Raw genomic sequence first — 23193 nt, forward strand, 5'->3', positions numbered from 1 at the left:
GACACTAAATCCATTCTTCCTTGTCGTCTTGCAATCAATGTAAGTCATAAATATGCCACTTTTTATTCTTTCTAGTATTCAACAGGTAGCAGTGATTCAGAAAAACACAACTCCCAAGGCCACATATTAATTCTCGGAAATAGTACAGAACAAAGTTGCAAGAAGGAAGAATGTAATCATCTAACAATTAGCGAAGCCCACCTTGCCCACAATAAACTTAGTAATTTGCATTGTTATTAAAAACACTATTAGAAAAGCTCCTTGCAAGCAATTAAAAGATTTGTGGGAGGAGAAGGGAAAAGGAGTTAGTGTTGTCAACTGGGGATTTAATGAGAGTTAACATGGGAAATTTCTGTAATTTATACTAATTATATTTAAAATTTTGTATTCTCTGTCAAATGTCTCTTCCTCATAAATCTACTTTGAACAGAATGAAGAAATATATCTGGTTAAGGAATATACTCTATTTTCCAATATGGAAATAAACGATTTCATGTCTTCACTTAAAGTGATTAAAGTCTTTAAATCTGCATTTTTATGATTTTAAAAAATCATCTCCCATTTTCACACAGCATCATCTTAGGTTTGTAATATATAAAAAGTGGGCTCATTTCTGAGTTACCTTTTCATGATTGCTGCTTTTGCTACACAAAGACTGAGATGAAGCTTTGAAATTATTGCTTGTAGGAGCCTAATCAATGTTGCAGACAAGTCAACATTATCTTCCTGTCTCTCTTTGGGTTCTGAAGGTGCAGGAAAGAGATGAGGAAGGAGGAGAAGAGGTGGGGAATGTGGTTAGGGTGGCAATTTTCTCCTTCCCATTATGTGTGCCTGTGTTTGTGTGTGTCTATTTAAACTCCAGGGTTTAAATATTTCAAAATTATACATTTAATTTTAACAGCATTAATTTGTACTGTCACTACTGTTTCCATTGCTATTTGAGAAATTAAAGGGTCAGGTGCCCCCCAAATATTGTCTCTTTTATATAAATATTTCTAGAAATTCAATAGACAACAGTTTATTTATATATACTATAAAATGGGATATATACTATAAAATTGTTACTGCTACATGAAGAAATTTCACAGCACACTTATTCAATTGACTTACCATAGAAATTGTTCTAGAATATTAGGTTTATTAGGACCTTGTACTTGGTTTGACATCTGTCACTTTAATTATGCTTTCTGTATTTTAATGCTTCCTGTTATCCTTTATCTGTTTTGCCTTTGGACAAATGAACTATGTCCATTTGCTTTTATCAGTGTCTCGTAAGGTTAACATCCTATTTTAAAGATAATCTTACATGATTATCTTAAAACATTAAAATTCTTTTTACCTAATTATGCCAACACTAACTATTGACTTCCTCTCATGGATGTCAAGAAATTTATCACCGATGACATCCATGTCTTTGCTATTGCTCTCTTATATTTTGCATTATATTAACCTAGATTTTTAAAATACCCTTTTAAAAAGAGACTTTTTATATTTACATTTGGTATTTTACTTTTGTTGTCATAATTACTCTCAATTACTTAATTTTCCTCTTATTATTGGTTCGTGATTTGCAGGTTTGTGTTTTGTTTTGTTTTATTTATCCCACAATTTTAGATAGTTTAGGTGATTACAACCACTTTTTTCAATCACAACTTTCCTAATGAAGACTGCAATTGCTTATTCATCTCTTAATTGTTCAGAGCACATTTGTAACGTGTTTTGCTGGAAAACAGACTTGAGTGGCAAATTTTCTAAGAATTGAAGATCTGAAAATGGCTTTATCTTGCCTTTTGAAAATAATAAGCCCTTGGCTAGAGATATGTTTGAATCCATATCCATTAGAGATGTATGAAACTCCAAGTAACAAAAATTGCAATCACAGGTGATTATTTTTCTTGTTGTAAGAAGTCTGTATGTGGTCGCTAGTTTTGGCTCAGAAGCCAGTATTGGTGTGCTGTAGCCCCAGACATCATGTCTGTAGTGGGTAGCATGATGGTCCCAAATATGCTCACATCCTAATCTTCAGGACCTGTTAGCATGTTAGATTATATGACAAAGGGCATTGGAGGTTGCTAAGTAGCTAACTTTGAGATGGGAGATTATCCTGGATTATCCCAGATTGGCCTGATCTAATTCCATGGGCCCTTAAAAGTGAGAGAGGGAGACAGGGATGCAGCATGAGAAGGGCCCACCCTGATGTTGCTGGATTTGAAAATAGAGGAGAGGGCCGCAAGCTAAGTATAGTGGTGGCTTCTAGGAGCCACACTGGGAAAGGCAAGGAAATAGATTGTCCCTAACAACTCCAAAAGGAACACAGCCCTGTCAACACCCGGGGACACCCACCTCAGACTTCTGACCTCCAGAATTGTAAGATAATAAATTTGTATTGTTTTCAGCCACTAAGTTTTGTCGTGGCATTGATAGGAAACTAATGCAATGTCCAAGTGTGTTTTTCAAAGCAAGATGGAGAGAAAAGGGCACACCAAATGTGTGTCTTTTTATCAGAAATCCAAAAAATTTCTCAGAAATGCCCCCAGCAGAATTCTATTTTCTTTGAATAAACCAGAATTAAATCTTGTATCTACTCCTAATGGTAAAAAAAAAAAAGAAGGCAAGGAGGGCAATGATTTAGCTTTTCAGCTTCAAGTTGGGGTAATTAAGAAGGCAATGATTTTTGAAAGCAAATCAATAGTATTATGTTATTCTTTTCTTCAGAAAACTCTGAAGGTATTGCTCCTTTACTCTCATTAATGGACGCCTCGGGGAAGAAATATGAGTTTTTCTTAATGTTAACTCCTGTTAAAAGTAAACTGTGTGTGTATGTACACTTGTGTGTGCATGTATGTGTGCAAACTTATAAGGTACTTACTGGGAAGTATTTACTAGAACATATTATATCTTGCCATTGATTTCTGCTTATTAATTTTACTTAGAAAATGGCAAAAATTTTCAGTCTCATGATTTTTTTTAGTTAATTCAATTATTTAATAAATATTTGCTGGCCAGGCACAGTGTCTCACACCTGTAATTCTAGTACTTTGGGAGGCCAATGTCAAAGGATCACTTGAGACCAGGAGTTTAAGATCAGCCTGGGCAACATAGTGAGACCCCATCTCCACAAAAAATAGAAAAATTAGTCAGGTGTGGTGGCATGCACTTGTAGTCCCACCTACTCATGGGGCTGAGGCAGGAGGACTGCTTGAGCCCAGGAGTTTCAGGTTGCTGTGAGCTATGATGACAATACTGAATTTCAGCCTGAGCAATGAAGTGAGACCGACTCAAAAAAATTAAAATAAATAAATATTTGTTAAGCATTTAATATGTGCCAGGTGCTAAAATAAATAAATAAGTTTCTTTAATTTGGTCTTTGTGCTTATTTTTTCCTCTTGTGTATTTGATCTTCTCATTCTGGAATTATTGTTGTTTTAAGGTCAGATGTATTTGATCTTTCTTTTCATTCTGGAATTATTGTTATTTTAAGGTCAGAATTCCCTATTGTATTTTCCAGACCTTTAACCTTCTTTGTTATTTAAAAATTGATCTATTTATGTCACACATCTTGAATGTCTTTCAGGTTATTTGATATTTCACTAATTTGAGTTTTAAGTCATTTTTCTGCAAGCCTGAGGTTTTATTTTGGTTGTTGTGCTTTTCTTTTCTTTTTAAGCCCTTTTTTATCCCAACCTTTTAAAATAGCTTGCACATCTGCTTTTAACTCATTAAGAATATTAAGACAGGTTCCATCGACCTAAAATGAAAGGATACAGACCAAGAAGAAAGCAGAGCATTTATCAATCCTGTTCTGTACACAAGGACTGCCAAAAATCTCATTGAAATCTAGAATGTTTTCAGCTCTTATTGTTTATGCCAGTAACTATAGAGGATTTATTTTTCTTTTGAGACAGTGTTATAGTTATTTATTATAGTTATTTTAGAGAGAAGAAGTTCCTAGCATTTCTATTCACTCCACTAACTTCCTGGACCATTTTTGAACATTAAAAATATGTTAAAGATGATGGTCTGCGGTAAAATAGCCACAAGGATGTCTTATAAAGGGCCTCATCTTTGCTAATTGCAAAGAAAGACATAGATCACTGCAATCATTTTACCTCATTTGTGGCTGAGACTCCTGGTTGCCTGTCTACTATTCCGTCTCTCCTCCTCTTTTACTAGCAGCCTTAATTTTATTTAGTGTTAGTAAATATTTTATTTAGTGTTAGCTTGCAGGTAGAGGTGGTCAGGTGACACAGTCTTGGCCAATAATATATAAGGAGAAGTCACTGGGTATGACTTCCAGAAAGACTCTTTTAGTAGTGCTAACTTGTCTGGATGTACCTCTTTAATTTTTTTTCCCTTCTTTTTCTTGTCTAAAATTCATAGACATTATGACTGGAACTCTAGCTGACACGTTGAGAACCTGAGAACAAGCTGTCACCTTAAAGTTGGAGTCTTGTTGACCTGGAGCCTTCATAGTATTCCTGGCTTATTCATTTGTTTAAAACACTGTCATACAACTTTTCTGTTACATGCAGCTAAAGTCAACCCCTGACTGAGAAAAAAGCCATCCTCTTTCTCTCTCTGCACTAATACCTCAAATACCTGAATACCTTTGTATTATTGGTTGGTGAAAGTAATATCAAAGTGTAAGACTGTGATGGGTAAACTTGAAGGCCATCACCCAAGGTATCCATCACCATTGTTCTACAAATCAGTTGCAATCTGCTGCAATATGGTCTTTCAAATAAACCATAGGAGAATTCTACAACACCCTAGAAATTTCTAAACAGAAAAAGAAGAAGAAGAAATAGTTTAGTTGTATTTATGTGCATTTGACACTTTTATTGGCAAAATGTTTGGAGACCAGATTCCAGCTTTTGGGATCTAGGACTGCACCTAGAGGTCACAGGGTCTCAGCCCATCTCAGTGAAGGGTCGGGGCACCTGTGCGGTCACCCATTGGTAACAATGACTTATATTTTGGAAGAAAAGATCTAGAGGTGGTTCAGGAGATTCCTTTATTGTTGTTTACTGGAATTCTTATCACTGAAATTACTTGTAAAGCTCTTTGTTTATAATAACATCAGCTCATATTAGCTGTTCTAAGGGGAAATAAGAAAGAAGAAAATTGCATATCCTAGAGGAGTGATAGATACTGAGGAGAGAAAAGCCCAAGAAAGAGGCAAAAAACGCAGGGAAAAACAAGACAAAACAAAATAGGCAGAATCAATCTAGGAGCCATCCATCCCACCTGGAGTTTTCTACTTAGGAGTTCCTTTTGGCTCTACATTTACATTATAGATTGTTGTGTGCCAGAGATAATGAATTCTGTGAGCCATAAACTTTATTAGGTCCTATACTTCAATACAAAACAAGCTTAAATATTGTGTTTTATTCACTCATTCTAAAACATTGCTAAGCACCTAACGTGTGTCAGCCATTGAAAAATTAGAGCAAAGATTTATATTCAACTTTAGAAATGAATGCATTACCTTGCTTTTTAAAGCTGCAGATTGCAGGAGATTTAACAATGCATTCTGTGCTATCCTCCTACAATTAAAACTTGGTTTGATAACACAAACGAGATTATGATACTAAACCAATTGTAGCCACAAATTTAAACCTCTTCCCATCCTAAGTACAGTGGCATATTCTCTGAAAACTAGATGCCTCTCAGATTTTATTAACAAGAAAAAAATAACTACTTACAGAAGCTTTGAACAGCAAAAATTTAATTTCAATGATAGGCAAGTACTATGAAATAAGCCATACAATAGAAAGGAATACAGGTATTTTTACTATAATATTACTACATGGTATATTACAAATTACTACTGGAATTTCTGGGTCTTGTAAAGTAAAATCTATGTTTTGGCTTTGTTGGTACTTTATTTTAACGTAATTTAGTTACATGCTTTATTTATTTATTTTTTTAATTTCCAATACAGCCATAGATTTCTAGGAATCAGGCAGGTTGTTAATATATAGCCGTGGTGGTAAGTTATATAATAATATTGCAGACAGTGTAAATTCAGGTTTCTTCACAGAAGTCTTTGAAGGTCTTGGAGATAACTGATTAGGAAATGACAGCAGCCCTCTACCACTGAGTTTCCGAGCAAAGGGAAGAAACAAGATATAGATCCATCAGTGCAAGCGGAGTTGTTAATGAGGTTCAAATGCAGAATCATTAAACATGGTTAGGCTTATTAATTGAGTGCGGATATTAAGAGTAAACAACCCTCTGGCCAAGTGCGGACTAGTTCGGTATCTTTAATCTTTTCTTTCTGTCACTCGTTCAGGCAATTCATTAAAGCCTGCCCGTCTCTCGGGGTGCCTCCTAAGGAGTGTCACTGTTTTGTTACTGTGCTCGTTGGCTCACAGATCTCTTTCACAATTTTCATTGGCTTCTGAGTGCTCCCTCAGCACCAGTTCTGATCAGCTCATTTGCAGCTCATGCTTTAATAAACATGTCTTTGAATAAATGAAAGAAGTAGGAGAGCAAGATGGGACGGGGTGATACGGGGAGAAAAGGGGTCACGTGGAATCCCACCAGGGGCCTGCGTTCCCCGGGAGGACCAGCAGGTGGTAGCAACACTTCGCGGGAAGGCCCCAGCCCGGCTGCGCAGGGCGAAACAATAGACCCCAAATCCAGTCCTCGGTTGGAGAAGAGGTGAGGGGTGGGAGGAAACCTTGCCCCCCGTGGCAGCCCGTCCGTTCCTTACGCCTGCCGCCGGGCACCCGCCTGGGGCACCTTCCCGCGCCCTCCCCAGCGCTTCACTGTGGGGAGGTCCCCTCGCTAGCGCCGGCAGGGGAGGAGGCACCCGGAGGTGCCGCGACTTGCCCAGGCAACGTCAGGGCCACAAACCCCGCGTCAGGACTTCCCCTCTGCAAGCCCAGGCTGCCCTGCCCCTTGGGGAGGCTGGAGGGAGGGAGGGAGGCTGGAGGCAGGAGCCCCAGCGCTGACCAAGGTGCAGACACGGAAAGGGAGAAGAGTTTGGGGCTAGCACAGCGACGCCCGCGAGGCAGCCGAACCTGCCCCCCACCGCCGAACCCTCGTGCATTTCTCAGTTTGTCTTTCCCTCCACCCCCTGCCTTTCCTTCCTTCTCTCTTTCTCAGCTCACGCCCACCTTAGTTCAGAGCCGAGCAGGAGCCCCCGCTGCTTTAGTTCCTAGAGTGAAAGCCGACTAGGAGGGAGGCGCGAGGGGTGTGCTGGGCTCCTGCCCTGCCCTGGACAGCCTCCGTCCGCCCGCTGCGCTCCGCTCCGCGGTGCCCGAGCCCCAGGGGGTTTCGATCGGCCGCTTCCCCGTCCCGCCGCCTCCAGGCCCCTCAGGCGTGCCATCTCCCTGCGCTCGTCCCTCCCGCCCGGCCGGGACCTGCGGGAGGAGGCCGCCCCCTCTCCCGCGCACAGGCGGGGCCCGGGCGCGCCCCGCGTCCCCACCGCGCTCTCCCCCGCGCGCCGGGGCCGGGGAGCGGGCGCAGCGCACTCGCCGCCCAGGCGCGGAGGGCGGGCTCGGCTCCCCGGAAGAGGGGAGAGGGAAGGCGGCCGAAGGGGCCGGAGGGGCGGGCCGGGCTGGGAGGGGACGCGGAGGGGGCGGGCCGGGCTGCGCTCTCACCAGCCTCGGCTCCAGAGCAGCGGGCGGCGGGACCTGCGACCGAGCGCGGCGACTGCGATCGCAACGCAGGGGCCCCACGGTCCCCCAGCGCCCGGCCTCCGGAGCAGCCACTGCCGCCTGCGCCGGGTCCGCCCCGGAATCCCAGAGACTCGCTGAGCCGAGCGGACCCGGGCCGCGGGGAAGCGGTTCCCGGACCCAAGAGGACGCCGGTGGCGCCCAGGGAGCTCCGGGAGCAGCAGCTCCACCACGGGGCCTCGGGGGCGCAGACCTGCAGAGACTGCAGCCGGCGGGAAGGTGAGCCCAGGGGTTGCAGGCGGCATTGAGGGATCAGGGGAGAGTGGGCCTGGGAACGGAGGAATTAGGTTTTCAAAAGTAGAGGGGCTCTCCAGCCAGGGCTTCTGCGATCCTCGGGGCCCTCCTGGGCAAGTACTGACTATCCCTCCCCAAGGCGAGAGCGCTGTTCACCAGGGTGAGAAACTGGCCAACATGGTACCCCATCACCAGCCATCACTGACACCCCATTACTCCTGCTCCTAGGAACCCTCCACTGTGTTCCCAGAGACCCCCCTCTGGCTTTGGCTTGGGGGTCCTGTTGGGGGGGATGTCCTCTCCGAGGCCGGGCTCCAGCGTTCTGAAAAAGATCGCCCATCTCTCTGGCTCCAGTGGCACCACTCCAATCCCCTTGCAGCTGGGAGGAGCCAGGAGGCTGACCGACCCCATACTCTGCGCCCCCACCCCATGCCCACAGAAGCCTTGGAGCTGGAGAGGAGGTTTGGTTCCTGTTCCCCAGCCATTACTCCCAAGTTGCAACCAAAGTCTCTTGCTTGATCCTACGCAGCCCCACCCTCTCTCCCTGCATCTGGGTGCCTGGCCCTGCCTGCCCCACACCCCCGCCCACTGATCTTGGCCGTCTGGCACCCTCTCTCCTCCCATCCCTAGGGGAGCTGGCAGGGGCCCAGCATAGCCGCTGTTGTAATGTCCCTGGCAGTGCCCATGGAGAGGAACGGCTGGACCTGTTCCCAATCAGTTAACCTGGGCCCTCTGCTCGCCAGGGGAACTTGACTCAGGCTCTAGGAGGGGACACCATGGTTCTGACCCGAGACCAGTGGCAAGGAGCTCTCCAGGGCTGTTTGTAGTCCACAGGAGCTGCCCAAGTAATGGAGCCCTGGAGCATTGAGACTTGCTGATCGCTGTCCAGCAGAGCCTTGTGGCTTTTCAGGGCAATGGGCCTTTTTTCTCAAAGGCAGATTAGGATGGGGGTTTCTGTGTACTTGCATAGTGGCAGAGGAAGGAGGAGGAGTCCTCTTGGTCCATTCAGGGTACAAGAAGATGGCTGGCAATGGCTATTGGGTTACCAGGATGCCAGGGAGTGAGATGCTGGGATGGGCTGAGTGTGGGAAAGGCAGGATCCTCCTTCTGGGACAGCTGTCGTCCCAGCTATGCCCATCTTCTGAACCTAGGCCCTGAGTTCCGCCCCACCCCTCACTGTAGGTGGAAGAGGATGGGAGGGCCTGGAAGGTTTAGGAAGCTAAGGTTTCCCTTCCTCGCCTCCCCTTCTTGGCTCCCTCTCCCAGCCCAGGTGTTTCTGCAGAAGCTCCTCCTGGGGCCAAGAGCAGCTCACAGCCAGACAGGGGCCGAAGAAGAAGGAGAGGGGCTCCTGGGGTCCCTGCAGAGCCGGCGCTGATGTGCACGCCCTGGCACAAGCAAGCGCATCTCTCAGCCCCTCCAGGGCTGCTCCCACCCACCTCGCCTCCTATACATTCCCTGCACACTCCGCCAGGTAGATACATCCTCAGGCGTTCACCATCACAGGCACTGCTCCTGGCACTCGGGGGCTTTCTCCCACAACCTTCCACTTACTCATCTTTCATGCACACTTGCTGCCTGCCCCAACACCCTCCCTTATGCTCTTTCCCAGAGCCTCGCATGTGCCCGGTCACTGCACGGAGTGGCTCATTCTAAGTGGCTGTCTGGCTAGACCCAGACACTGCCTGCATCTTAAAAGCCTCCCCCAGCTCCACAGCCTGAGAGTGGGAGGCACATTTGTCTGAGTCAGAGTGCTCTGGGGGACCTTCTCAGAGGCTGGAGGCCTCAAGGGACACAGGACTGTCCTCTGCTAGGTAATCAACAAATTGGCTTCTCCGGCCAGGGCAGCAGGGGATAGAAGGGCCGGAGGACAGCCGCCTCTGCACTGTCTGTCCTGGATGCCACCGTAAAGCCCGATGGGATCCTTCTCACGGCAGGAGGCCAGAGCACGAAGACATGTCCAAGGTGGAGATTAAAGGGTAGAGGCTGCAGCATTAAGCTGAGCAAGGATTACACTGGAATTTCCTGGGCGTTTAACAGCTGCAGGACAGGGCGGGGGACAGAGCTTGTGGTGCTGACCTGGTGGCGAACAGGTGTGAAGACCAGTCCAGCAGCCACAGCAGACATAAAGCCATGGGCCCCTTTGCCCTTGGGACTGTCCCTCTCCCCCCGGACTCTGCAGCCTGCTTGGCCTCACTAAATCCTTCCTTTCTGGGCTCACTCTGCAAGGATGCCCCTCATTATGTGTTCAGATTGGACAGCCCCCTCTGGTGTCCTCTCCCCCTTCGTAGTCCCAGTTCTTTGCTCCACATCGTGGAAGAGAAGCATGACATGGTCACCGGGACAATTTCAACTTCTTGGAAAAGGAGCTTAAGGAATATCCAGGGATAAAAGTTATTTTTGCTTCGATTGTCCATATTGTTTCATTCATTCTCGGCTCCTACTCTTTTTCCATCTCTACTTTCTTCTTATAGATGAAAATTTCTGGATATTTTGAAATCTAGAAAGAAAAAAGGGGGGAATAAAATGTAAACATATCCTATAGTTGTCTAGATTTTTAAAATATTTTCCTTTTTTGTTTAGATTTTAATTATGAGATTTTGTTTTAATTATAAAAATAAGGCATGCTTAGCATAACAAGAAAAATAACTGAAATATGTGTAAGACAAAGTTAATCCACACACCTACATTCCTTCATTTCTACCTCCCACGGTAACCAATTTTAATGGCCCAATATGTCTTCTGCTGTACCTTCCTCCAAGATTGTTTGGCTTAAATTATTTAAGTTTAAAAAATTCATTTTGTGGATTGAGGTCCATAAACTATATTAAATAAGCTTGATTTGTTCGTGAAGTCATCATATTTAGCATTTAATTTGAGCATAGTTAATTTTTAAAAATTCTTACAGATTCACTAATTTAATGTACTTTGTAATCTTTCATTTTTTTATAGTAACAGAATTCACGAGCTATGCCTTATAATCTAAGATTCTACAAGTCTTTAATTTTTGCTAGTTTCTGAAAACAAAATACAGCCTCACTGCCTAAGAAACTGCCTTATTCTTGTAAACCAAAGAAATGTAGCAGGCTTGCGGATCTTGTCTGCACGGTATCAACAAGATATTAAATGATATACCCAGAAAAGAAGCTGAGAAAAAAAAAATTATGAATTCCTAGAATGCAATTTTTGTCACACGGAACTGTGTCTAATCAGTTTCATTTTCTGAGCTATCATTTTACATCCACATTTCTGCTGCTTCTGGGGCTTTATATTTTTAAAGCCTTCTACACATCTGAAATTTGAATATTTTCCTGATTGAGATAAGTTGTCCTCACTCTCGAGTGTTGAGCAGTGCCTTTGGTGAGCTGGAGAAGAGAGTGGATCTCAAGCAGGCTGCGAGGGAGGAGAGCAGGGCCTGGTCTCCCCGAGGTCTCTTCCCGCCCGGGTGGCAGGAGGGGTGTGGTTGGTCCCTCCCGGGATGCTTGGGACCACATGCAGAAGATGCTCCATGTCCACAACCACTGAAGCCACCTTTGAAAGTCAAGTTCTAAGTCCCGCTTGCTTAGTATTCCAGACACATGGAGCAGCTGTCTTCTTTAGGTTTCTGCCTTTGAAATCTGCTTCAAAAGAAGCTGCAGTGGTGTGAACTGGTTGACAGCAATTTATTCCATGTCCCAGCACAGCTTCCTCTTGCCTTATTTGTACTCTTGCAATAGAGATACAGTCAAGATTCTTTTTATATATTAAAAAAAAAAAAAAAGACTTAAAATTACCTGATCTGTTTAATGAGCTAGAACGGACCTAACTTCCTAGTCTGACTCAGCAACTATTGTCTTTTTCCTGAAGAAACTTGTCTATAACCTTCCGTCTTCTGAATCTGAATCCCACAGAGATCCTCATCAAACATTGGAAGTACACTCTGCGTACTTTAAGGTCCTCAACCTTTGCTTTTTAATGTGAATATCTTTTTACTTAGCACAATTAAAAAAAAAAAGGAAGTGGCAATCCACAGGCTGCATCTCCATGTTATTCTTTTCTTTCTGCTGCTTCTCGAGGACAGAAGCTGAGTGGCTTTAACACGCATGTTTCATAATTGCTTTTGCTCTTTTCTGGGTCTCCTGGAGGGAGGCCAGCCTCATGTTTTCATTAAGATGCATGCTAAGAGGATGCAAGCCTGCCCTCTCGCAGCCACACTTATGTTGTGGGTCATCAAAGCAAATGCCTTGCCATTCTTCATCTTCTAGAATGTTCCATAGTATCTGCAGTGCATCTTTTCTATCTTGTTTGGCTGTCTTTCAGGGAAAAATAAATTCATTGAGATGTTTCCAAAATATTTATTATTCCTTCTCCATGATAATTTGTCTGGTTGTACGCTTGAGAAGATACAGTGCTTATTGTTTCTTCTTTGTATAGATTCCAGAATCCATCCATGTTCTGCCTGAAAGAAAGAGATTATTTTAAAGAATAGCTTCTGGGCAAATGGTAAAATAGTCTTCCTTGTTTAAAATTTTACTGCTGGCACATTTTCTGTTCCTGATAACAGTATTCCTAAAGCCTCTGTGGCTCTGGGCAAAATCTGGTGTGTCGAGCCTGTCTCCGAATGAAGCCATTGCGAGTTTGGGGGACGTACCTACCACATGAATGGCTCCAGGATATTTATTAAAACAGCCATAGGTGTTGGTGCCTGTGTTACAGGATTTAAGAGCTGTGTGTGCTTTGTATCTCATCATCTCTCTGTTCTCCTCTGAAGCATTTATTCAATTTGTGAATGACCCTAGTAGCATTTGAGACAGCATTTGCAAAGAACCTCTGTCTCTGAAGAGCAATTAGCCATATGGAAGTGCTTCTTACGCGTCTCCACAGGCTATAAATTGAACTCTCTATTTCACACATAGAGCTATAGAAGTACGAAAGGTAAGTTTCGGGAGCTAGTTGGCAGAAGCCCACTAGACAGCAGCCCTTACGTTTGTAGAAATGGTATCTCTCTGCGATAACTCCACGGATGGAGTTAACACTGAAGGCTACGCCTTCCAGCACAGCCAGCATTACTAGAAAAAAGCTGACGACTTTTGTATTTATCACGTTAAATATAGTTTCATTGTATGATTTCAGTTTCATTGTGGTTTTCCATACCACTGTTTATCACAAGGCCACACATATCCAGGAGAAAACAGGTTGCAACTTCCCTTCCTTCCAATTGGCTTTTCTCTCTCTCTCTCTCTCTCTGTCCTATGTCTTTTCAGCAATCCAGGCAACATGCCTCTTATTTTTCTTCTCAACAGAAATAAAGGAGTGTACTGCTCTCGCCCACACAGTTCACGGACTTTGGAGACACAGTCAGGAGGAGAGAGAGAGCATCAGCAGTCTCTAGGTCAACAAGCAAAGGGGGCACCGAGCTTGTTTGTCTTCACTGCGACACTGGCGGTGGCCGTTGCCCCAGTTCATTTGCTCGTGAGCAAGGTGCTGTGTCTTCTGAGTGCTCGGGGAAGGGTTTATATGAGAGGTAGCTTATTGCGTGGTTACGAGGAATCTTTTTGAAGGCATGAGCCTTCAACATTTTGATTTATTTTACCACGCAGTTATTATATACAGTTTTAAAGAAAATTTTAATTAACAATTTGGTTGAAAAGATAATACCTATGCAAGATTTTTTAAATGCAGAAATGATAGTGACGTGAATCTCCCTTACGCTGGGTCCTAGTCCTCTTCTTTTTTCACAGGTTTTTGGATGTTCTTCCATAAATATCACTCTCTATATATATGTATATGCAAATTCTTCTCAACAAATGGCAGCTTACTTTACACTGCTCTACACTGTACTACTTTCACTTGGAAATTATTTTCATATCAATACATAAACAGTTGCCCGCATTCCTTTTTAACGATGTGCCATAATTTTTTAACCATCTTCCCGTTGGTGGACAGTTAGTTTATAGCCTTTTCCCTTGTAAACGATTCGCGATTAATGTCCTTGTTCGAACATCTGTGCAAACTGATGCCAACAGACAGTACCTGAAGGACAAATTCTTAGAAGTGAAGCTGCTGGGTAGATATTACCCAGTTGTTCTCCCGAGAGAATATGCCAGTTTGAACGGGTAAGCACAGTGTCTATCCGAGAACCCCGTGCCTTCTCCAAGGCAGTGTGTTATCAGTCTAATAGGTAAAAACCGTGTCTTTGTCAGCTGCTGTACCAAAGCATAATTAGACCAGGTGGATTATAAGCAATAGAAATGTACTTCTCGCAGTTCTGGAGGCTGGACGTCTGAGGTCAGGGTGCCAGCATGGTCATGTCCTGGGGAGACCCTCTTCTGAATTTCAGGCTGCTCTCTTCCCGGTGTATCCTTATAAGGCAGAAAGAGGGGGAAAAAGCCCTTTGAGGTCTCCTGAATAAGGGCACTAATCCCATTTGTGGGGGCTTTACTCTCATGATCTGATTACCTCCCGAAGGCCCCACCTCCTGGTCCATCATGTTGGGGGTTAGGATTTAAACATAGGAATCGAGGGGAGACACAAACATTCAGTCTGTAACAAAGGGCTTGTCACCATTGTTTTACTATACCTTCCTTTACATGTAAGCAAACAAGAAGCATTGTTTCATACGTTTAAGCCACACGTTTATTCTTCTATAAGCCATAGGAAAACACATGCCCCTTGGGGGAAGAGAGTCTTTGTTCACAAAGTGTATGCCAGCCCCGTGTGTGTCTGCCCCCTCCTTGCGCTGTCTCGTTCATCACACAGGATCTCATGCCTGCGGTCTTCGGCATTTATTCTCCTGCCTTCCCTCCCGCCATACCCCACAGCTCTCTTTCTGTGCCCCTCTTGCTTCACTGCCTCTCTGAGATTTCTGGAGTGTCCAGGTCCAACCAGGGTGGGGCGTTGGTGTGGGGGCGGGAGGGGGGGACGAATTGGTGTGTCCAGAAGGGTGGAGCAGCTTCTCACCTGCCTGCCTGCAATGGGGATTTCTAACTTCCAATACAGGTGGCTGTTGGAGGCAGGGAGGAGAGTAAATGAAGAGAAAGAACTGGAATAACTCCTTCCAGAAAGGGTAAGATTGACCTGGAACTGCCGCACGCCCCACCTCTAGGTGGGAGAGCCGTGAGAAATGAACACACAGAGCTACCCGCTGGCTCCTGTCCCCCGTGGCTGGTGTTGGGGCAGTTTGAGAGCTGTGGGAGGGGACTTGGGATCAGGTTTTGGGGCCGGGGCTGTATGTGAAGAAATGCGCTTTCCTCCCGCCTCCCTCTCCGGTCCTGTGTGTCTCCAGGAAGCAAGCTTGGCTGCACACCCCCAGTCTTGCGCAAGCGGCAGCCCCGCCCGGGAGCAGGGTGGAGGCTGGGGCGATGGTGGGCGCCCAGAAGATGCCCCATGGCTACTGAGGGGGCTGCCCGGCCAGGGAGCAGAGCGGCGGGCATGGTGTGCAGCCTGGGGGTCCTGCTCCTGGTGTCTTCTGTTCTCGCCCTGGAAGGTAAGAGGGAGGGGAGACGGGCGAACCCCTGCCTGCCAGAAGAGACCCAGCGCCGGTGGGAAGTGGGGAGGATTCAGAAAAGGAAGGAAAGAGTGAAGGCGTCAAGAGAGGGAAGGGCACAGGGAGGACAACCAGGCCCTGAGTCAGGTGTGTCGGAGGAGGGTCCCGGCAGTGGCTGTGCCGCTGCTGGCAGAGTGAGCGGACAGGGAGGGAAGCTCCTCTGTTCCCACTGGGAATGGGCCGGGGGCTGGCACGCTGGCCGGAGGCGTGGCCACTGTGCGCCCCTCTTGTCTCTGGGCAGAGGTATTGCTGGACACCACGGGAGAGACATCTGAGATTGGCTGGCTCACCTACCCGCCAGGAGGGGTGAGTGCCCCTCTCTAATTCTGAGTCCCTCCAGTCCCCCGTTCCCTGGAGAGTGGAATTCAGGGAGGAAACCCTGGGCAGAGATGGGTGGGATAAGACCCCCCACCCTCCCTCCAGAGAAGCAGGGTTTCAGGGTCTCTTCTCCCTGCTTTGCTTGTCATTAGTTTTAAGTCTCAGTAGAAGAGCTATGTCCCCTCCCTGTCCCCTCTCCTCCCCTACGCCCCACCCAAGCCCTGAGCCCCCAGTGCTTCCCTGGCCCTCCCTGCAGTGGGACGAGGTGAGCGTTCTGGATGACCAGCGACGCCTGACTCGGACCTTCGAGGCCTGCCACGTGGCGGGGGCACCCCCAGGCACCGGGCAGGACAACTGGCTGCAGACACACTTTGTGGAGCGGCGAGGGGCCCAGAGGGTGCACATCCGTCTCCACTTCTCCGTGCGGGCGTGCTCCAGCCTGGGCGTGAGCGGGGGCACCTGCCGGGAGACCTTCACCCTGTACTACCGCCAGGCCGAGGAGCCCGACAGCCCTGGCAGCGTGCCAGCCTGGCACCTCAAGCGCTGGACCAAGGTGGACACAATCGCAGCCGATGAGAGCTTCCCCCCCTCATCCTCCTCCTCCTCCTCTTCCTCCTCCTTGGCGTGGGCTGTGGGCCCCCACGGGGCTGGGCAGCGGGCCGGGCTGCAGCTGAACGTCAAAGAGAGGAGCTTCGGGCCCCTCACCCAGCGTGGCTTCTACGTGGCCTTCCAGGACACGGGGGCCTGCCTGGCCCTCGTCGCGGTCAGGCTCTTCTCCTACACCTGCCCCGCCGTGCTCCGGGCCTTTGCCTCCTTTCCAGAGACGCAGGCCAGCGGGGCTGGGGGGGCCTCGCTGGTGGCAGCCGTGGGCACCTGTGTGGCTAACGCAGAGCCAGAGGAGGATGGAGTGGGGGGCCAGGCGGGGGGCAGCCCCCCCAGGCTGCACTGCAATGGGGAGGGCAAGTGGATGGTAGCCGTCGGGGGCTGCCGCTGCCAGCCTGGACACCAGCCTGCGAGAGGGGACAAGGCCTGCCAAGGTGAGAGCCCACTGCCCTGCGCTCGCCCACCACCCCGGCACCTCCCGCCTGCCTCCTGCTTCAGGCTCCTCCCCTGAACTCCCCAAGAGGTCTTGTCCCCAAAAGGTCAGGAATAAGCCATCATAGAAAAGGATCCCTGTTTTTCCCGATTTTATTTCCTAAAACTTGCTATTACCTAATTATCTGAAATTTCTGGAGCCTTTCACAGGGATTGCTGAGGGTTGGAGGGCTCCAGGTCTGAGAAATGATGGAGATCAAAAGGTGTTAGACTCCCCAGCTGCCTGGGGCTGGGTCCTTTGTCCTCATTCACTGGTCAGTGGGGGAGGGATGCAGGTGGAAGGAGGCACCGGCTGCCCCAGCAGAGGGAGGTTATGCAACCAGCCAGAGACACCCACTAGGCCCCCCGCGCCCCCCTTTCTCCCTCAGTGGAAATGCAGCTCTGGCCCAGCAGACGCAAAAGGAAATCTCTGTTCAGGGGAGAGCGAGCGGGGTTAGGCCTGGGGAGGAAAAGAGAACCGGCTCTGGCGGGGAGAAGGCTGTGAGGCCACCTACGTGTGGGCGTACTGGGCACTCAGGGCGGGTGGGTGGAGTGAGCGTGACCCCCACTGTCCTCTCTGCCTCCTCAGCCTGTCCCCGGGGGCTCTATAAGGCCCAGGCTGGAGATGCCCCCTGCTCACCCTGCCCAGCCCGCAGCCATGCTGCCACCACCGCGGCGCCCGTGTGCCCCTGCCTCCAGGGCTTCTACCGGGCCAGTTCCGACCCACCAGAGGCCCCCTGCACTGGTGAGTCCCTGGCCCAGCCCGGTGAGGAGAAGAGGCCGGGAGGGGCCCGATGTACGGAGCCCGTGCCCGACACTATGGGGACTTTGCATTTGGAGTGACTTCTCTTTCCCCTGTTTTCTTGGTGTCCTCCCCACCCCGCCTGCCACCTGCCTTCCTGGCCCACCTCCTGTCTCTCTCCTCTCCCACCTGCCCCCACTGCCTCCCCTCTGCCCCATGCTCTTCTGTCTCCTCCCCTCTGGGCCACCCCTGCTCCCCTCGCCCCTGCTTTCTTCCTTCCTCACCCCCCTCACACTATGACTCCTGCCTTCTCGGCCCTTCCCTGGTCGCACCCTCCGGCCCCCTAAGGCCCTCCTTCAGCGCCCCGGGAGCTGTGGTTCGAGGTGCAAGGCTCAGCGCTCATGCTGCACTGGCGCCTGCCTCAGGAGCTCGGGGGTCGGGGGGACCTGCTCTTCAACGTCGTGTGCAAGGAGTGCGCAGGCCAGCAGGAGCCGGGCGGCAGCGGGAGCACGTGCCGCCGCTGCAGGGATGAGGTCCACTTTGACCCCCGCCAGAGGGGCCTTACTGAGAGCCGAGTGTTAGTGGGGGGGCTCCGAGCACACGTGCCCTACATCCTGGAGGTGCAGGCTGTCAACGGGGTGTCTGAGCTCAGCCCAGACCCTCCCCAGGCTGCAGCCATCAATGTCAGCACCAGCCATGAAGGTGAGCCCTGTCCTCAGCCTTAAGGGTGCCCTGCCTGGGCTCCCTAGCACCCCTTTCCCTCTCCCGCCTTCCAGCCCATTTTCTGGAGCTCTGGCTGGTGCACTCCACCCCCTGATGCTCCTGCTCCCAAGAATTCCCGTCCCCCTAATGACCCGCCCCACTGCAGTCCCCTCAGCAGTGCCCGTGGTGCACCAGGTGAGCCGGGCCGCCAACAGCATCACGGTGTCCTGGCCGCAGCCCGACCAGGCCAATGGCAACATCCTGGACTATCAGCTCCGCTACTATGACCAGGTGGGCAGCAGTGGGGCGCCGCAGCGGGGCTGGTGGCAGCTCACGGTCCGGGGGGCGGGGGCTGGAGGTCAGATGGGGCAAGGACAGGTGCAGGGGGCCTTCATGGGGAGTGAGCCTGAGAGCCCAATGGCCAGGGAGGCTGGGTGGGCACCTGGGGGTCAGCAGGGGTGAGAGGGGCGGGCAGGGAGTGAGTGGCTGTTACCCCCAGGCGGAAGACGAGTCCCACTCCTTCACCCTGACCAGTGAGACCAACACTGCCACCGTGACGCAGCTGAGCCCTGGCCACATCTACGGCTTCCAGGTGCGGGCAAGGACCGCTGCTGGCCATGGCCCCTACGGGGGCAAGGTCTACTTCCAGACGCTGCCACAAGGTGAGGGAGCCTGGGTGGCCTAGTGGGGCAGAGGGAGGCCCAACGGGGTAGGGAGGACAGGCCTGGGACTGTCCTGACCCTGCACCCTGACAGTGTCCTCCAGACTGGAGGTTCTGTGGAACGGAGGGTGCTTGTGGCCCAGGTGACCTTAGGGGCTGTCTGTGGAAGGGTGGGGGGTTGGGAGGTGTGTGTAGGGTGGGGGGTTATGGGTATGCGTGTAGGTGTAGGGGTTATGGGGGTGTGTAGGGGTGGGGTTGTAGGGGGGCTGTAGGGGTGAGGGTTGTGTGTAGGGGTGGGGGTTGTGTGTAGGGGTGGGGGTTGTAGGGGGGGCTGTAGGGGTGGGGTTGTGTGTAGGGGTGGGGTGGGGGTTGTGTGTAGGGGTGGGAGTTGTAGGGGGGCTGTAGGGGTGGGGTTGTGTGTAGGGGTGAGGGTTGTGTGTAGGGGTGGGGGTTGTGTGTAGGGGTGGGGGTTGTAAGGGGGCTGTAGTGGTGAGGGTTGTGTGTAGGGGTGGGGGTGGGGGTTGTGTGTAGGGGTCGGGGTTGTAGGGGGGCTGTAGGGGTGGGGGTTGTTTGTAGGGGTGGGGGTGGGGGTTGTGTGTAGGGGTGGGGGTTGTAGGGGGGCTGTAGGGGTGGAGGTTGTTTGTAGGGGTGGGGGTGGGGGTTGTGGGGTGTGTGTAAGGGTTATGGGTGTGTGTAGGGTGAGGTGTGAGGTGTGTAGGGGTGGGGGTGTGTAGGGTGGGGGTCGTGGGTGTGGGGTGTGTTGTGTGGGTGTGGGTGTGGAGGGTTGTGTGTATGTATGTGTGGGGCATTCGGGTGTGTAGAGGGTGGGTGGGTGGGTGCCTGGGCACATGGACAGGTGCATGGAGAGGCTGAGCCCACCTGTGACCCCAGCGCTGGTCCCCCAGGTGAGCTGTCCTCCCAGCTTCCAGAGAGACTCTCCTTGGTGATCGGCTCCATCCTGGGGGCCTTGGCCTTCCTCCTGCTGGCGGCCATCACCGTTCTGGCCGTGGTCTTCCAGCGGTGAGTGCCCCCCTGCCCTGCCCAGCGCATTCACTCCTCCAGGCGCGACCCCAAGTCCTGGCAGCCCCGGCCACTGCAGAGACGCCACCAGTGCCCCTCTCACCACCAGCCCTGCCGTGGGCCCACATGGGTGCGGGAAGTGGGGCCCAGCATCCCCTCTCTGCACAGAAGGGCGGGGGAGGGCAGGGGTGGAAATGGGAGTGTCATTCCAGGCCCCGGTTTGCCCCTCAGGAAGCGGCGTGGGACGGGCTACACGGAGCAGCTGCAGCAGTACAGCAGCCCAGGTGGGGTCGGGGGAGCTCGGGGGGCGCTGGGAGCTCGGGCTGGGTGCAGGCAGGGCTGGGTGTCCCCAAGGTCAAGGGGAGCTCCTTCTGCCATCATCCAGAAGTGAGAGGGCATGTCGGGGTGTGTGTGGGCAGCAGCCCCTTGCACCCCACCCCATAGCATCCTCCACACCCTTTCAGGGCTCGGGGTGAAGTATTACATCGACCCCTCCACGTACGAGGACCCCTGCCAGGCCATCCGGGAGCTTGCCCGGGAGGTCGATCCTGCGTATATCAAGATTGAGGAGGTCATTGGGACAGGTACTGCAGGGGCGGGGGTGGGGATGGGAGGGCTGGGCTCCCTTGTGGGCCTCCCTTGGCTGAAGTCCCATCTAAACCGCACAGGGCACTGTGAGCCTGTGGTCCTTCCTTGCCCCCCCCCAACCTGCACCTGTCCTCCCAGGCTCTTTTGGAGAAGTGCGCCGGGGCCGCCTGCAGCCCAGGGGACGGCGGGAGCAGGCCGTGGCCATCCAGGCCCTGTGGGCCGGGGGTGCCGAGAGCCTGCAGATGACCTTCCTGGGCCGGGCGGCGGTGCTGGGCCAGTTCCAGCACCCCAACATCCTGCGGCTGGAGGGCGTGGTCACCAAGAGCCGGCCCCTCATGGTGCTGACGGAGCTCATGGAGCTCGGCCCCCTGGACAGCTTCCTCAGGGTCAGTCCAGCCCGGGCGAAGGAGGAGGGTCCTCGGGTCCAGAAAACTTGGGGTTCTCTGGTCTTACAGGAGATGGGGCCCTGTCTTTGCTCCTCCCACCCCTCCTTCCTTCCCAGGCCATTTCTAACCCCTACGTCTGCACCCCCGCCCTCTCATGCTGATGTCTGCTGTGCAGTGTCACTGTCCCCTCCCTGCCATTGCTGACCCCTGCCCCTTGCCCCTCAGCAGCGGGAGGGCCAGTTCAGCAGCCTGCAGCTGGTGGCCATGCAGCGGGGAGTGGCCGCCGCCATGCAGTACCTGTCCAGCTTTGCCTTTGTGCACCGTGCACTCTCTGCCCACAGCGTGCTGGTGAACAGCCACCTGGTGTGCAAGGTGGCCCGGCTTGGCCACAGTCCTCAGGTGAGAGCACAGCCTCGGGGCTCAGCACCCTTCAGCAGGTGCAGGAGGCTGAGCTGGCACCTAGGGTGGGTACCTCAGGTGGGATATCACAGTGTCTTAAGGGAGGAGGCTCCCTGCTGTGCTGGGGAGGTAGAAGCCTGGCGAGGTGGCTATTGAGGGATTTCAGGAACCAAGGCAGTGGAAGGGGACTGGGGAGGGCAGGAGACCTGCAAGAATCTAGAACCACCTCCTGCCCAGGAGACAACATCATCCACCCTACAGGGTTGTTATGAGGATTAAACAAGATGTGTGGTGTAAAACCCCAGACACACATCTGAGCACACAGTAGTTGCTCAATAAACATGACTGTTGTTACAGTTATTACTACTGTCACTTTCGGCTTCACTCCTTAGGGCCCGGGTTGTTTGCTGCGCTGGGCGGCCCCGGAGGTCATTGCACACGGAAAGCATACAACAGCCAGCGACGTCTGGAGCTTTGGGATAGTCATGTGGGAAGTGATGAGTTATGGAGAACGGCCCTACTGGGACATGAGTGAGCAGGAGGTGAGCACTGGCCTAGCCACTGCTGATTCCCTACCCCCCCCCCCATCCTTCCCATGCCGGAACATTCCAGGACTTCCATTCCTAATCTATTCAAGTTCTAAGATCTCATGTCTCTTGGATTCCACATCTTTAAGTTCCTTCCTGGCTATACTGGATCCCAGCCTATGCCTTTACCTCATCACATACTCCCCTCTACTAGCCATAACCTCCCATTCTCACATTGTTCCTGTGACCCCCAGGTACTAAATGCAATAGAGCAGGAGTTCCGGTTGCCCCCGCCTCCGGGTTGTCCTCCTGGACTACATCTGCTTATGTTGGACACTTGGCAAAAAGACCGTGCCCGGCGACCTCACTTTGACCAGTTGGTGGCTGCATTTGACAAGATGATTCGCAAGCCAGACACCCTGCAGGCTGGCGGGGACCTTGGGGACAGGTCTGGAGCTTGGGGCTGAACCCTGGCAAAGCCAGGGAGGGTAGATGCCAACCAAAAAGCAAACGGAGGAGAGGGGGCTAAGATGAAGAGGAGATCTTGACCTGCTTGTCCCTCCCCCTTAGGCCTTCCCAGGCCCTTCTGAACCCTGTGGCCCTGGACTTCCCCTGTCTGGACTCCCCCCAGGCCTGGCTTTCGGCCATTGGACTGGAGTGCTACCAGGACAACTTCTCCAAGTTTGGCCTCTGCACCTTCAGTGACGTGGCTCAGCTCAGCCTGGAGTAAGCAGGGAGGGGGTGGGGCGAGCGCTCTGGGCCTCAGGCCAGGGGTCGTGTGGGGCGTCGTGGAGAAGCTTGCCCACGTTTGACCCCCTCCCTCCCCACCAGAGACCTGCCTGCCCTGGGCGTCACCCTGGCCGGCCACCAGAAGAAGCTGCTGCACAACATCCAGCTCCTTCAGCAGCACCTCCGGCAGCCGGGCTCAGTGGAGGTCTGAGGCCTGGGCAGGAAGCTGTGGACTGACACTGCCCCAACCCTGCCCTGGACACTGGCCAAGAAGGGACATGGGAGATGTGAGCCAGGCTCCCTCTCGGTCCCCGTGTGAGATGCCCACAGCAAACCCAGCTGTCCGGCCGATGCTGCATCTCCAGCCCTGCGCCCCTCCACCAGCCTCCCCACATTAAAGGGAAACAAGGGAATTGCCAATTTCGGGCATGGTGAGGCCTAAGTATGCAAAGAAGGGCGGGGAGGCCTCGCAGGAGGAGCCAGGGACTGGGCGGGCAGGTAGCACCAGAGACGCAGAAGGGGAGCGGCAGGGAGCAGGAAACGACTTTATTATTGGAAGGTGGAAGGTGGCAAGACTCTACCCTGCCGCACCCCACCCTGGGGTAA

General features: G+C 51.3%; 1 protein-coding gene across 2 annotated transcripts; it reads left to right on the forward strand.

The window, feature by feature from the left end:
• The first annotated feature begins 7598 nt into the window (after window positions 1-7598).
• Window positions 7599-23006, forward strand: EPHB6 (EPH receptor B6). Of its 2 annotated transcripts, XM_076006674.1 has the most exons (19): window positions 7599-7904; window positions 13199-13287; window positions 14895-14961; window positions 15181-15381; window positions 15683-15747; window positions 16016-16796; window positions 17423-17578; window positions 17924-18277; window positions 18444-18568; window positions 18777-18939; window positions 19844-19958; window positions 20190-20242; window positions 20423-20542; window positions 20685-20932; window positions 21158-21331; window positions 21724-21873; window positions 22113-22306; window positions 22429-22584; window positions 22690-23006. In XM_076006674.1, the coding sequence occupies exons 4-19, from the start codon at window positions 15282-15284 to the stop codon at window positions 22796-22798; spliced, it is 3063 nt and encodes a 1020-aa protein (XP_075862789.1). In that variant the 5' UTR covers window positions 7599-7904; window positions 13199-13287; window positions 14895-14961; window positions 15181-15281; the 3' UTR covers window positions 22799-23006. The 2 variants fall into 2 exon arrangements, with proteins under 2 accessions (XP_075862789.1, XP_012623526.1); XM_012768072.3 differs by lacking the exon at window positions 13199-13287.
• The last annotated feature ends 187 nt before the right edge of the window (window positions 23007-23193 follow it).

The sequence above is a fragment of the Microcebus murinus genome, chromosome 9 (genome assembly GCF_040939455.1).
Source record: "Microcebus murinus isolate Inina chromosome 9, M.murinus_Inina_mat1.0, whole genome shotgun sequence".
Taxonomy (NCBI): Eukaryota; Metazoa; Chordata; class Mammalia; order Primates; family Cheirogaleidae; genus Microcebus; species Microcebus murinus.